The sequence below is a fragment of the Salvelinus alpinus genome, chromosome 9 (genome assembly GCF_045679555.1).
Source record: "Salvelinus alpinus chromosome 9, SLU_Salpinus.1, whole genome shotgun sequence".
In the NCBI taxonomy this organism is placed as follows: Eukaryota; Metazoa; Chordata; class Actinopteri; order Salmoniformes; family Salmonidae; genus Salvelinus; species Salvelinus alpinus.
In genome coordinates, this window is record NC_092094.1 from 15598914 (window position 1) to 15614357 (window position 15444).

General features: G+C 43.7%; 1 protein-coding gene across 4 annotated transcripts; it reads left to right on the forward strand.

Annotated features, from left to right (window-relative positions):
- Positions 1–4: 4 nt before the first annotated feature.
- lsm14aa (LSM14A mRNA processing body assembly factor a) lies at positions 5–14974 on the forward strand. 4 transcript variants are annotated; one of them, XM_071416146.1, is made up of 11 exons: positions 5–462; positions 6780–6943; positions 7144–7336; positions 7953–8084; positions 9221–9574; positions 9813–9896; positions 10531–10710; positions 10965–11142; positions 11299–11340; positions 11521–11764; positions 12223–14974. In XM_071416146.1, the coding sequence occupies exons 1-11, from the start codon at positions 342–344 to the stop codon at positions 12241–12243; spliced, it is 1713 nt and encodes a 570-aa protein (XP_071272247.1). In that variant the 5' UTR covers positions 5–341; the 3' UTR covers positions 12244–14974. The 4 variants fall into 4 exon arrangements, with proteins under 4 accessions (XP_071272247.1, XP_071272246.1, XP_071272248.1 ...); XM_071416145.1 differs by having other exon boundaries at positions 8–462; positions 12220–14974; XM_071416147.1 differs by lacking the exon at positions 9813–9896 and having other exon boundaries at positions 12–462; positions 12220–14974.
- Positions 14975–15444: the final 470 nt, after the last annotated feature.

Sequence of the window (15444 nt, forward strand, 5' to 3'; positions counted from 1 at the left end):
CACATGACACCGTAGAGTAGTGCTTCAAAACATGTATCATAAAGATATAGAAGGGATCAAATAGGCATACTAATCTGCAAATCAAAGCTATATAATTATTGTTTATATTTAGCAGACATGTTCCAGACTTTGGTGAAAAAGCGCGAGATTTTGATTTCCCGTTAGCCCCCGTGTTTAGAAAGACGATGGAAAATGAGGTAGCCATATTGTAGTGGAGGACCAAAAATATAGCAAGTCAGAGAAGCACAAAACAGAGCTAGCCAAAGTTAAATTATTCAAAGAAACGTTCAGTTGGGAGGGAGATCGTTGGCAATTTAGCCATCTAAGACCGGGAAGACAACATGAGTGGAGGAACCCCTTATATCGGGAGCAAAATCAGCCTAATCTCGAAGGCCGAGATTCGTTACGAAGGGATCCTCTACACTATTGATACTGAGAATTCGACTGTCGCACTTGCAAAAGGTAAATAACTCGTGCAAATAATAATGTATCAGAACTGTTGTGCACCAACTAAATACATACAGAGATGCCTCTAAACAAACGCAATTTCTTCACACCTTGTGGATTGTTATTGTTTCCTTGCTGTTCTGAAAAAGTTGTCTAGTTAGCTAACAAGCTAGCTAGCTAATTGACTATCCAGCTAGTTAGCTAGCTAAAGTGATGCTTCAAAGGATTTGTATAATATTTGCCGGCAGCAGTAGCTTTGAATGTAGCGCTCACGAGCCAAAACAGGTCCACGAAAATTGTGCACCACGTCATCCATTTTTTGTTTTATTTTTTTAATTGAACCTTTATTTAACTAGGCAAGTCGGTGAAGAACAAATTTTTATTTACAATGACGGCCTAACCCGGATGATGCTGGGCCAATTGTGCGCATCCCTATGGGACTCCTAATCATGGCCTGTTGTGGTACAACCTGGAATCGAACCAGGGTCTGTAGTGACTCCTCTATCACTGAAATGCAGTGCCTAGACCGCTGCGCCACTTTGGAAGCCCTTAATATAATTTCATAGTAGTTAAACAAATTCCAATTCTTACAAAATGTTAAGAATTTGTAAATGCTTAAAGGGATGCTCCAGAGCTTTTGTATAATTTAGTAGGGGTCTATCTGTGGACCGCACCCACTACGCATCACCACTAACATTAAGCTAGCTAGCAACTTCCTTCACCCTAACGTTTATAGAATTGCACAGCAAGTGGTACCAATGCACCAAGTCTGGAACCAACAAACATTGAATAACGATGTAAGCTTTATGTAACATTTTTGAGTACGAACCCATTACACCTCTTTGTTTACTAACAGGACCCTAAAAGCAGACTGGGACAAAGGACACTACTGGTGTCCCCTAGCAAGCTAGCAGCCTACTTCTTCTTTGGTGGGGTTTTTCGCCAGTTTGCATCCAACATTATTGGTGCATTACCGCCACCTACTGTGCTGGAGTGTTGACCAGAGACGGCGCTAGCTGCCTCAATGCAATGGCAGTGTGCGCGGCATGTAGTAACCGCAGTCCGCAGATAGACATTAATGATAATTTCAGCCAGTAGTTTTGTCACGAGACAAAACGGGTCCCGGAAAACTGTACTACTATGTCATCCATTTTGTATTGTATATGTTACGTCCTGCAATTATCTTTTTGCAATTCGTATGATATTTTACGAATTCCAATTCATACAATATGTTATGAATTTGTAAGTGCTTAAGCTCCCGGACTGCATTAGCTACCTGGTGATGTAACTTGTTTTCTAGTTAGCAAGCTAACCATGTTTATTTTAAGTACATGCTGAGAGTATCATGTAACCTTACCATATGATGAACTTACGGTGCCATAGCATGACAACTGCATTGCTAACATTCACAAGCAACTCAACATCAGGTTGTTGAGGAGTGATTGTGCTGGATTTTGGCAATTTGCCAGCCTCTAATTTGTGGCGCTGTTCTGAGTAATGTGACTGGGAAAACTGGTGCCAGCAAGTTAGTAGCTAAGCTGAGATCAAAATCAGACTAGCTATGTATTTCAGTTAGTGTTTCCAGGTTGTGAGGGTTAAAGTGATTGATGTCATTGAACATTCACCTGGCTGAAAAACTAAAACTGCACCACTAATTTTAACACAACAATCTTCCTGATCCTAGTAGGAACCTGTGTACTGTATGTAAGCGACCCACAGGATGTCCAACTTTTGTTTACGGACAAATGTGACTCGTTTCAGGAAACTAGGCATATGTCGCAGATCACCACTTCACAGGAGAGCCATTTGAACTTAAACTTTTTTTATTTTATTTTTTGCCAGAAATGTCTTCGGGAATATGAAATTTAATGTGTCTTAATAACAGACTTGTATGCCATCTGTAAATATGAATAAAATGGTTAAATTATTAGCATAGTTGGCTTAGCCACAGAAAAAGTCAGCAACCTTCCAGCTAGCCATGATTGGCTGAGATAATGAGTGGGCTGGACATGCTGAGAGATTAGTTCAGATTGGTCTGCCATGTAGCAGACTTCTGTCTGTTTGAGCTGGTCAGTATGTGTAGGTACTCCTGTCAAACGCGGCTTTAGAACTAGAGAAGTGTTGCTCTCCACATTCTGGTGGACCGACTTTGGAAATAAGTGGAACTCGAGTGGAATTTGAGTATGATAGCTAAGGAGATGGAGAAAACACCGGAATCTGGATTACATCTTCAAACTAAGGGTAACCATAGCATCCGTGACCGGGAGAAGCATCCATCCATGATGTATGGGGGTAAGATAGTCTAGCTAGCTACATTTTCAGATTTTACACGTTTCTAATTTTGACAGTCGTTTTCATTGCAAGTTAGTGTACTGCTAGCTAAAGTTAGTTGTCTCGCTAGCTAACGTTGTGTATCATCTGTGTAGTAATATTATTCGTATCTCAGAGCCATTTGCCTTTCTAGTTATAGCCTAATGTTAGCTAGCTAACATTTGAACCTGGTTGGTTAGCTACCTGCAGTTTCATGCAGGGTAGTAATGTCATGAGTTGGGATTATGGTTCATTGTTTAGCTAGCTAGCTACATGTCTTAACAAGACTCCACTATGCAAGTATCCACTTCAATAGGGCGTGTAAAATGGTCAGTGAGCTTTTCTCTCATTTGTGTTTGAAGTAGCTAGCCAACGTTAGCCAGTAAGCTTGGGTGCTTGACTGCTGCTGTTAGGACAGAACACTCGGATCAACCCTTAAAGAAATGGGTTGGGCTAATGCTTAGTAGGGTGTGAACGATGCTGAATGGGTGTAGACAAAGAGCTCTCCAGTAGGTACCAAAACATTCAAAGGCTAAGTTTATCAACTTTCAAAGCAGAATTGCTGTCCCATTGTTCCTCAACTGTAGTGTAATGATGTACAATTTTCTAGCTTGGAGTCTCTACTTTTATTCAATAAAAAAAAAAAAAAATGTAAGATCGAGCTGGTCGGTCACATATTCAATCTCTTCATATCCCAGTCTGTTGTCCCCACTTGATTCATCATGTCCACCATTGTTCCAGTACCCAAGATATTGAAGGTAACTGAACTAAATGATTATCGCCCCATAGCACTCAGTTCTGTCATCATGAAGTTCGAGAGGCTAGTTAAGGACCATATCACCTCCACCTTAACCGACACCCACTACAATTCTCATACCGCCCCAACAGTTCGGACAGCACAATCGCCATTGCACTGCACACTGCCCTATCCCACCTGGACAAGAGAAATACCTATGTAAGAATGCTGTTCATCGACTAGAGCTCAGCGTTCAACACCATACTGCTTTCCAAGCTCATCACTAAGCTGAGAGCCCTCCCTCTGCAACTGGGTCCTGGACTTACTGACGGGCCGACCCCAAGTGGTGAAGGTAGGCAACAACGGCAGAGCGAGCACACCAATCCACGTCTAAGGGGCCGCAGTGGAGAGGGTGAAAAGTTTCAAGTTCCTCTGCGTGCACATCACCTGCAATGGTCCATTTACACAGACGGTGTGGTGAAGGCCTACACCTTTTCTATTCCTATTCTGACCATACTTTCTTCACACACGATGCAATCGCCATTGCACTGCACACTGCCCTATCCCACCTCGACAAGAACAAAACCTAATATAAGAATGCTGTTCATCGACTACAGCTCAGCCTTCAACACCATAGTGCCCTCAAAGCTCATCACAAAGCTAAGGACCCTGGGACTAAACACCTCCCTCTGCAACTGGATCCTGGACTTCCTCAAGGGCTGCCCCAAGGTGTTGAGGGTAGGCAACAACACATACGCCATGCTGACCCTCAACACTGGGGCCCCTCAGGGGTGCGTGCTCAGTCTTCTCCTGTACTCCCTGTTCACGCTTGAGTGAGTGGCCGTGCACGACTCCAACACAATGATTTAAGTTTGCAGACAACACAACAGTGGTAAGCCTGATCACCGACGATGATGAGACAGCCTATAGGGAGAGGTCAGAGACCTGACAGTGTGGTGCCAGGACAAAAACCTCTCCCTCAATGTTACCAAGACAAGGAGCCTATCTTGGACTACAGGGAATGGAGGGCTTCGGCTTGGCCTCCGTTCCCTTTTACAGATGCACCGTTGAGAGCATCCTGTCGGGCTGTATCAATTGCACCATCTGCAACCGCCGGGTCCTCCAGAGGGTGGTGCGGTCAGCCTAACGCATCAACGGGGGCACACTGCCTGCCTTCCAAGACATCTACAGCACCCTGTGTCACAGGAAGGCCAAGAAGATCATCAAGGACCTCAGCCACCCGAGCCACGGCCTGTTTACCCCGCCACCATCTAGGGGGAGACTGTACAGGTGCATCAACTTAAATAGTCACCACTAACCAGCCTCCGCCCAGTACCCTGCCATGAACCTTAGTCACTGTTACTAGCCAGTCACCAACCTGTACTCTACCCTGCACCTTAGACTGCTGCCCTATTTACAGTGTCTTTGTGTTACAGCCTGAATTTAAAATGGATTAAATGTTTTTGTCACTGGCCTACACACTAACCCTTGATGTCAAAGTATAATTTTTGACATTTTTACAAATGAATACAAAATGTACCGCTGAAATGTCTTGAGTCAATAAGCGTTCAAGCCTTAAGTTCAGGAGTAAAACTTTTCTTAAGTCACAAGTTGCATGGACTCCTGTGCAAAAATAGTGTTTAACATGATTTGAGTGTCTAACTCCTCTCTGTACCCCACACATACAATTATTTGTAAGGTCCCTCAGTCGAGCAGTGAATTTCAAACACCGATTCAACCACAAAGACCAGGGAGCTTTTCCAATGCCCCGCAAAGGAGGACACCTATTGCTATGAGACTCAATTGAGCTTGGGTGTATCCTGTTTCCATTGATCATCCTTAAGATGTTTCTACAACTTGGTTGGAGTCCACCTGTGGTACATTCAATTGATTGGACATGATTTGGAAAGGTACATACCTGTCTATATAAAGGTCCCAAAGTTGACAGTGCATGTCAGAGCAAAAACCAAGCCATGAGGTCGAAGGAATTGTCCTTGGGGCTCCGAGACAGGATCGTGTCGAGGCACAGATCTGGGGAAGAGTACCAAAAAAAATCTGCAGCCTTGAATGTCCACGAACACAGTGGCCTCCATTCTTAAATGGTAATGGTGGTTCCAAACTAAGACTCTTAGAGCTGGCCGCCCGGCCAAACTGAGCAGTCAGGGAGGTGACTAAAAACCTGATGGTCACTCTGACAGAGCTCCAGAGTTCCTCTGTGGAGATGGGAGAACCTTCCAGAAGAACAACCATCTCTGCAGCACTCCACCAATCAGGCCTTTATGGTAGAGTGGCCACTCTTCAGTTGAAGACGCATGACAGCCCGCTTGGAGTTTTCCAAAAGGCACCTAAAGGACTCTCAGACCATGAGGAACAAGATTCTCTGGTCTGAGGAAATGCCAAGCGTCACGTCTGGAGGAAACCTGGCACTATCCCTACGGTGAAGTGTGGTGGCAGCATCATGCTGTGGGGATGTTTTTCAGCGGCAGGGACTGGGAGACTGGTCAAGATCGGGGGAAAGATGAGCGGAGTGAAGTACAGAGATCCTTGATGAAAACCTGCTCAGGACCTCAGACTGGGTTGAAGTTTCACCTTCCAACAGGACAAAGACCCTAAGCACACAGCAAAGACCACTCAGGAGTGGCTTCGGGACATGTCCTTGAATGTGCCTGGACTTGAACCTGATCGAACATCTCTGGAGAGACCTGAAATGGCTGTGCAGCGACGCTCCCCATCCAACCTGACCGAGCTTGAGGAGAATGGGAGAAACAGCTTGTAGCGTCATACCCAAGAAGACTAGGCTGTAATCGCTGCCAAAGGTGCTTCAACAAAGTACTGGTCTGAATACATGTGATATTTCAGTTACAGTATTTAAAAAAAATATATATATATATTTGCTAAAATTTCTAAACCTGTTTTTGGTTGGCTTTGTGGTGTTTGTGTGGATTGAATCTAATACATTTTAGAATAAGGCTTTAACGTAGCTAATTGTGGAAATGTCAAGGGGTCTGAATACTTTCTGGCTGCTGTGTGTGTCGATAGAGCAAAAATATGAAGGTGTTCTTATTGTTGTGTACACCGTGTATATATTTCAAACTCTGACATTGGTCGTTCGGATTTTTCTTAATAAATGTTTGGATTTTGAGGATTTGTGTGTAGTGTTGTATTACTGCACTGTTGGAGCTAGAAACAAGCATTTCCCTTCACCTGCAATCTGTGTTCATGACCAATAAACTTAAATTTGATGTCACTGCTTATGCTAACTGTATGTTTTGTGTTTCCTCCGTAGTTCGCTCTTTTGGCACAGAGGATCGGCCCACCGATAGGCCCATCCCGCCCCGAGATGAGATCTTTGAGTACATCATCTTTCGAGGCAGTGACATTAAGGACCTGACTGTATGTGAGCCGCCCAAGCCAACATGCTCTCTCCCTCAGGACCCGGCCATCGTCCAGGTAGGGGCAGCTTCTCCCAACCCAAAAGAAATTAAATATCCCAAGTACACCCATGTGAAACAAAGACACGTTCAATAAAAGTAAAGAATCAGCCAATTGTCAATTTGCATTGCCATTCCACTATACAAAAGCAATATAGTTGTCTTTCCATTGCGCTGTGTACTGATATTTGACTTGATCACCCTTTTTCTCCTCTCCAGTCGTCCATGGGCTCGGCCCCTCTGCCTGCTCCTGCTGCCGCATCAGCATCATTTCAGTCGGTGGGCTCTTATGGCCTATTCAACCGAGCCCCGGTGCCCCCGTACAACCAGTTCAGCACCAGCCCCCTGGTGTCCCCGCAGTTTGGCGCCGTTGGTGTCGGTAAGAGCCACAGCAGCACGAGGCCTGGATATGGTGAGGAAGTGATCGCTAGCTAAGTTAATGTCACATGTGTTCAAGGTCTATTATCAGTTATACTTTACTAATGTCAAGTGTGTTCTAAGGCTGATTATTAGTCCTGTTAAGTGTTTGTCAGTCACATTTTGCAAATGTGTGCTAATGCTATGCATTGAGTCAACTACCTGTGAAATGCAGGTAGATATTAGTCTACGTTTTAAGCCAACTGTCAGGAAAGAACATAGTCCTGCATGCTTTTCAAGGGTTACGGGTCTTCATGTGGTCCATGGATCAGGTTGGACATGCCACAGGAGCAGAGGAAGGTTGGACTGTAGGCTCCACTATTGTCAGTCACTTGCCTTGTCTTCCCTACACTTATTAGACATTCAAGAAGGGACATAGTACACACTTTATAGACTCTCACACTAAATAGACTCTCACTATGTAGTTTCTCAATTAGACAGTACCACTCACCATGTCTGCTCTATTACACTGATGCTAATCAATCAGGATCACAGGTCAGGAACTCGCCAAATCATGAAATGAGGCCAGTTGGAACGTATACTATCGAGAGGACTCTCCACCTTGTGCCGTTGCCCTAAATACTCTACACCTGCTGTTCCTCTCCATACAGGAAGATCAGTCCCCTCCTCCTTTGGGAGTGACACAAGCTCAGCTGCACCCCAGTCTCAGAGCAGTGCTATTGGCGCTGCTCTCCCCACTGATTCACGCTCTCTGGGTACCACTACTACCCTTGTATCTAAAGGTAAAAGAAGGAAACAACTGTGGCACTTATGTATGTTAGGCCTGTGTATAGTCTTGTGAAGAGCACAATGAGGTCAACCTATACTGCTTTGGAAAACTAGAATGTGGATCAGTATGAGAATGTCTTCTCAAATAACATAACATCATGCTTTTCACAACATGTAACCTGCATGTCTTCAACACACTGTATTATGTAGGTTTGTTGTCAACTACACTACCGTTCAAGATTTTGGTGTCTCTTACAAATGTCCTTGTTTTTGAAAGAAATGCACTTGGAAACGGCTGATTTTTAATGGAATATCTACATAGATGTACAGAGGCCTGTTATCAGCAACCATCACTCCTGTGTTCCAATGGCACGTTGTGTTAGCTAATCCAAGTTTATCATTTTAAAAGGTAAATTGATCATTAGAAAACCCTTTTGCAATTATGTTAGCACAGCTGAAAACTGTTGTGCTGATTTTAAAGAAGCAATAAAACTGGCCTTCTTTAGACAAGTTGAGTATCTGGAGCATCAACATTTGTTGGTTCAATTACAAGCTCAAAATGGCCAGAAACAGAACTTTCTTCTGAAACTCGTCAGTCTATTTTTGTTCTGAGAAATGAAGGCAATTCCATGTGAGAAATTGCAGAGAAACTGAAGATCTCGTACAACGCTGTGTACTACCTTCACAGAACAGCGCAAACTGTCTCTAACCAGAATAGAAAGAGGAGTGGGAGGCCCCGGTGCACAACTGAGCAAGAGGACAAGTACATTAGTGTCTAATTTGAGAAACCGATGCCTCACAAGTCCTCAACTGGCAGCTTCATTAAATAGTACCCGCAAAACACCATCTCAATGTCAGCAGTGAAGAGGTGACTCCGGGAATGCTGGCCTTCTAGGCAGAGTTGCAAAGAAAAAGACATCTCAGACTGGCCAATAAAAATAAAAGATTAAGATGGGCAAAAGAACACACACTGGACAGAGGAACTCTGCCTAGAAGGCCAGCATCCCGGAGTCGCCTTTTCAAAAACAAGGACATTTCTAAGTGACCCCTAACTTTTGAACGGTAGTGTAAATCTGACTCTTGACAGGCCAGTGCTGAGTAATTGTTGTCTCAGCAGTGTTGTGTAACCCCAACCCCTCTTTTCTCCCAGTCCGCACTAGCCCCTCTCTGGACCCTCTGAGGAAGAGCCCCACCCTAGAGCAGGTTGTCCAGGCCACCCCGTCGGGCCCCCCTGCCCCTGGCTTGGGCCGCAGGAGTCCCGCTCCCGGCCGCACGGCCCCCTCGGTTGCAGCTGCCGGCCCCGTCCACCAGAAGGCCCAGCAGCACCACCACCATATCCAGGATGGAGGTGAACCCAGGAGGACCGGTGAGACTGTCAGTGGGGCCCGCAGTAACCAGGCCTGGCCTGCGCTCCGCAATGCACCGATCTCTCATCAACACCACACCACTGCTGTAGATAGGGCTTCCACTGCAGGGCTTATGCACTCTATCTTTAGCTCCTCAGGTGAGACCTATCGGACGCTTTACCTGTATGTTTTATATTTTGGGGACTGCAACACAATAGCGAGCGTTTGTAAAAACCTAAAATGAGCCGTCATGTTGTGATTGTAACGTTCTGTTCCAGAGGTTCTGCATTTGAACCAATTGTACCTTTTTCTAAGGTAGGAGTCTATAGTGTTGGGCTAAATCTCTTTATTAAAGTTGATCCGAGCTCTCTAAACTGAAGGACCGTACCATTCCAGGCACAGAGGGCCAGAAAGCACCCAGACCAGAGTCTGAGCAGCAGGTGCCAGGTGAAGGCAGGGATGCCAGTCAACGGCCAGCAGGTTAACTGACCCCCTCTGCTCTAACCGTCTTCTGAGCTCAGCTCCACGCCTATTCAGACTCTGCATGCCCTAGTGACTTCTACTCAAACCGTCGAGCCCATGTTAATGTACACATCCCGTGTGCTGTAGTAGGTTACATAGCTGGTTACATTACATGGTCCGTTGCTTGCGACTGTCTGTATTGCTGTGCACAGATTGACATGCTCTTCATGTCAATAGAAGTAATGAGATGGCGATGGCTGCTCTGTTTAGTCGAAGTTGTGTTCTAGTAATTCTATTTTCCAAATTCTTGGTGATAATATGTTGTGTGGGTTTGTAGTGTGTTTTGATGGGTAATGCTATTCACACTTTATGGTTATGTGCTGCTGGAATTTGTCACATCTGTCAGGGTTTTAATATTTTGAAGTCTGTGATGGAAGGCAAGCCATTTGTGCTTTATTCTGTCGAGTGTATATGGTTATACCTGGGGTAGTTGGCTGTGCTCTCATCGACTAGCCTAGGATGCAGTGGAAATGTCTGCACACTTTTATTATTAATATTCTACTCGTTTTGTGGTATTATTTAATTTTATTGTTTGTGGTGATTGCTATGTGTTTTATATGCTAATATTGTCTCTTCTGTCTCTGTTTCCCAGCTGGCTGCCCCCAACCTCAGAGGCGTGGTCGTGGTGGCGGACACCGCGGCAGGGGCCACTTCAACGTGCGCCGAGACGGGCCAATGAAGTTCGAGAAGGACTTTGACTTTGAGAGTGCCAATGCCCAGTTCAACAAGGAGGAGATTGACAGAGAGTTCCACAGCAAGCTCAAACTGAAAGGTACCGGAGAATAGTCGAAAAATCGGGGACCTGTCACGTGACTCAACACCAACACTTGGTAAAAGATAGAGATGAAAGAGACTGATTTTAGGATAGTCTCGATTTATGTGGATGTGCGCCTGCCACAATGTAATGGGCTATATTGAAGAAACGTGTCTGACTTGTGATTTATCCTTTATATTATTGAGAGTAAATTATAGTTTGCAACTTCCTTTATTTTTCATGAGTGTCTGACCTTCAATGTTATCCTACAGATGAGAAGACTGAGAAGCCGGAGAAGGCAGCGGTCAACGGGGAGGATAAGGGCGATTCCGGGGTGGAGACCCTGAACAGCGAGGGCAACGCTGATGAAGGGGGAGAGGCACTAACGCCTAACGTATACTATGACAAGTCAAAGTCTTTCTTCGACAATATCTCCTGTGATGACAGCAGGTAGGCTACAGCTGCCCATATCCATCCCAAAGCTTTTATAGCAGTTACCTCTTTGTCCCTTTATCTTGCACATGATTGAGAATGAACAATACAATCTTTTCTTCCCTTGGGCATGCCCAATACGTGATAATAACCATATTCTATTCTGTTTTCCAGGAAAGCTGCAGAAAGATCTGGAGGCGGCTCTGGTTTCCCACGGTTCGTCTTTGTCTTCTCTCAGATCCATTCTATCCCATGCTAATGTTTTGATACTATACAATGTGGCGTTGTTGATACACATACTTCCATGTACTATACAAGTCCATTGTGGATTCAGTAAGGCACTGTTATCATCCTCGTCCGACCACAGCTGAGCGTCTAACATTTTCTCATTGGCAGGGAGCGGAGGCAGACCTGGGCCGAGGAGAGGCGGATGAACTCGGAGACGTTCGGCATCCCTCTGCGCGGGGGTCGGGGCCGTGGGGGCTACCGTGGCCGGGGCGGCATAGGCTTCCGCGGGGGCAGGGGACGCTCGGCCAGCAGAGGGTCCTTCGGCCCCCCCCAAGGAGGCCACGGCTACAGGGGAGGATACAACAGAACAAGCCAGGGAGGACGGGAGTTCTCAGAGAACTTTGAGTACAGGGTAATGTATATGTTTGTTACGTATTAAGGTTGGGAATTGCCAGGGACCTCAAGATACGATATTGTCACGATACTTAGGTGCCGATACAATGTGTATTGCAATTCTCACGATTTTATATGTATTGCGATTTGATACTGTGATTTCATTGCGATTTGAAGTTTCAGACATATTGCTCACGATATGTCTGCTGCAGAGAGTGCATGACAATGAGTTTTAATCAGTCATGGAAATAAAAGTGCTGAAAACAAATTGGCTCCCTATTTAAAGATGGAGAACAAGCTATGAAAGAAAAATACTGGAGTTTTGGTGCAGGTACAGCCAACTAGCCCAAAAATAATATTGTGATATGTAACTATTTGATTTGTTTTTCCCTCATCACTACCTTTAAGCACTTGTACATAACTTTAACAACAGTGAAGTCATCAAAATTAAGTGTTACATTTTTTGCCTTCCAGAAGGATAACAAGGTGGCCGCGTAATACAACTGGAGGACGGATCAACAGAGTTGCAACACCTCATGTTTAAAAATAGTTTAGGTTGCTACTTTTGACTAAAGGAAGGAAGATGTACTAGCTGTATATTTGTCACCAGCACTGGGTTAGACTGCTTGAATGCAACTTATTTTCCATATCTTTTAACAATGGAAATGATGCAATATGTCAAACACAAATGTCATGATCTCTTCAAAACTATTTCCAGGTGGCTTAATTGTGTATAAATATCATATTTCAGAGGGACGTGAGTATTTCTTTTTTTTTAGCAATTAGATTTTTTTCTCAATTTTCTCCTAAACTTGTATTTGATAATATTCTGTTAAGTGTAGAAGGCTGTATACAAGAGCCTTCCAACTGAGGAGCACTGACATAGGTTTATTTGTTTGAATATATCCTGTTATAACTTCAGCGGAAAAATAGTCAGTGGGGTCCGTCAGTTACTTCCGTGTATACTACACATACCATACCTAGTACGCTAGGCATCTATTTATCCCACTTCTCTAAATGGCAGAGCTTGTGGTTTTTTGCTAAATATTCTCAACTTTTTGTCAATATTCTGTTTTTCATTTACTTCCAGCTCTTACTTTAGATGTTTTTATTAGGGCTTTATCAGTCTTCTGTTAATTCTGGTTTAAACCAACAAGGAATCATCTGTATTGTCTATTACTCCCATTCTACACTGTAGTGTATGGAGGATAGAGATGGTGCTAGATGTTAACACTTTGCTTTATTCTTCTGGTTTTGTGATATAGTTTAACTCTGGATGCTAACTAGGAATAGGGAAGGATAGGTCAGTAATGGCGCATAAGTCAGAACTAATTTTCTTTATTTTAAAATGTTCTGTATATTGCCCTGTACTCAAGGGCTCCTGGTATTGTGTGACTAGAGTTGTATAATGCTGCTTTTTGCTACAGTTCTTTTTCTAGCGTCATCTACAAGAGCTAGCTAAAGCAGGCCATCTAAGTATGCTTCTTCCTGACAAATGGCCCAGTTTATCATTGGTTACATTTTTGTTTGTAACCTTTCTATGGAACTTACAAAAATGTTGGTTATTCACTTTTACCTCTTTTTTTTGCCAGGCAGTTGCTTCTGAATTGGTTAAAACCTCATCCTGAATTCCCCATTTCTATCAAACAGGAATGCCAGAAATAATTTCACCCACCAACATTGCTTAGTACTTGAGATGTCTGACAGAGAAACCATGTCCTGACTAAGCTCTTGATTCGATGCCACTAACTCTGTCATGGCACTGCATGGTGGTTGATAGCCTGCTGCAGCTACACAAGTGATGGCAGAAGAATTACTGAGTTAAGTACGTAAAATATTAGAACGAGTTGCATAGTCATTTGGTTTTAGCGAAATAGGCATTAGTTACTTAGCAACATTGAAGCAATTTTTGGAGGATTTGAATGATCGGGCACAAATTGGGTAAAGGTTGGTTAATGGGAAGTGATGAACTTTGACTGAGTATTAGAAAGGTACACACAGTTGCACTTTTACTGTTGAAGTCGTTTTATAAAGGTGTCTTTTTGTTAATTTGTGTATACTGAGGATGTATTCCAGTTCTGCTAACTGGATGACAATATGGTTGATTCCCAAATGTCACCCTATTCCCTATATAGTGAACTACTTGGCTCTGGTCAAAAGTAGTGCACTTTATAGGGAATAGGGTGCTATTGGGGACACTTACGATAATGTTATCATGTTAACTGCACAGTGCTATTTGGTGAACTAGGCGCTCCTTCATTTGAAAATGTACTAGATTTATTCAGAAGTATGTAAATGTCAACATCGCAAAATTTGAACATCTTTAATTTCCATTGAAGGATAGTTATTCCCTGGCATTGAGGCACTGTAGTGGAAAGTGTTTTTGTTTCCCCCATTTCACTTTTGAAAGCTTCAGGTAACTTTAAAAAATACCAAACATCTACATACGACCCTCGTCTAATTTAGTTAAGTTGTGTTTAAGTCCAGCATAGAATTGTCTTTTCTCTTCCTATTATTTTGGCAATGTTACACATGTCATGCATGTCACCTGTTGTAATTTGTTCAGATACTCTGTCCAAAAACTCATTTGGCACCTTATCGAGGCATGCAGAAAAGTCAATAACATGTTAAATTGGATGGGGGATGCTCAAGTTCTCACAAGTGTCTTAGAGGCGTCTTGTCTAGGATGTAGGGTGGTAATGTAGAATGGCTTGTGGGATGGGATGAATCTCAACTGTATTGACTTGATTACTCTTTCCTTGCATCTTTCTCCAAACACTTTGGGAGAAGATCCTGTGCTTTGTGAAGAAGACAATGAGGGAGGACATAAGGAATCAAGGAAATAGTTGAGATGTACCTATAGGATCATGTGCCTAGTTCAGGGGGATGTCCTTTGTCTCCATTTCATGTTGGCTTGTAACAAAACAAATGCACAGAACACTGCATGAGGGTCCTGCACATCAGAAGCTGCAAAATCATGACCCAAAGCAACAAAGATACAATAACTTACTGAAATGTCTGTGCTGTGGGTAGTTTGCACTTCAAGATCTTTAATATACAGACTTAAAGGTTATTGTTTATTTGGGTTACTTTTCCTAACAATCTCTGGTGTCACAGCCACGTGTTTTGTCTCTAAACCCAGCATGATGACCTCTCCTGTGGGCCTCAGTGGACTGTTTTTTTTGTGTTTTTTTTAATTCAGAGCATACAATAAAAGTTGTTCATTACATTCTGTGTTTTTCCTCCTTATGGTTTGAGTGTGAGTACCTGCTGAGTATTCCATTGCTTTTCTTAATCATTTCCCCCTTCGCAGCTTCCTCAAATAGAAATTGTCAAGACCACCTGTGTGTTACCTGTGCCTTATTTCCCTCCCTCTGCTGTAACCGACAATGTTTGATATGTCTAGCTAAGCCTAATTAGATAGCGAGTTTAAACCATACGACCCCATGGGGTTGTCATCGGAGAGAGTGGTGGTGGGAGGAGACTGGTTGGGTGTCATAGTAGAGTGACAATGCATGGGTCTGCCATTGGTGCATTGGAGTTATCTAACGATTTCCTACTAGTGCACTAAATTGGGGAGAGGCTATACGGACACGCCTGGTCCCCAAATTGATGACGTTTATCGCGCCCCGGAGTTGTCCTGATGAGCCCTTCCCAGCTTATGTTTGCTAGCTTGTAACAAATGCGACATGGCGCTAG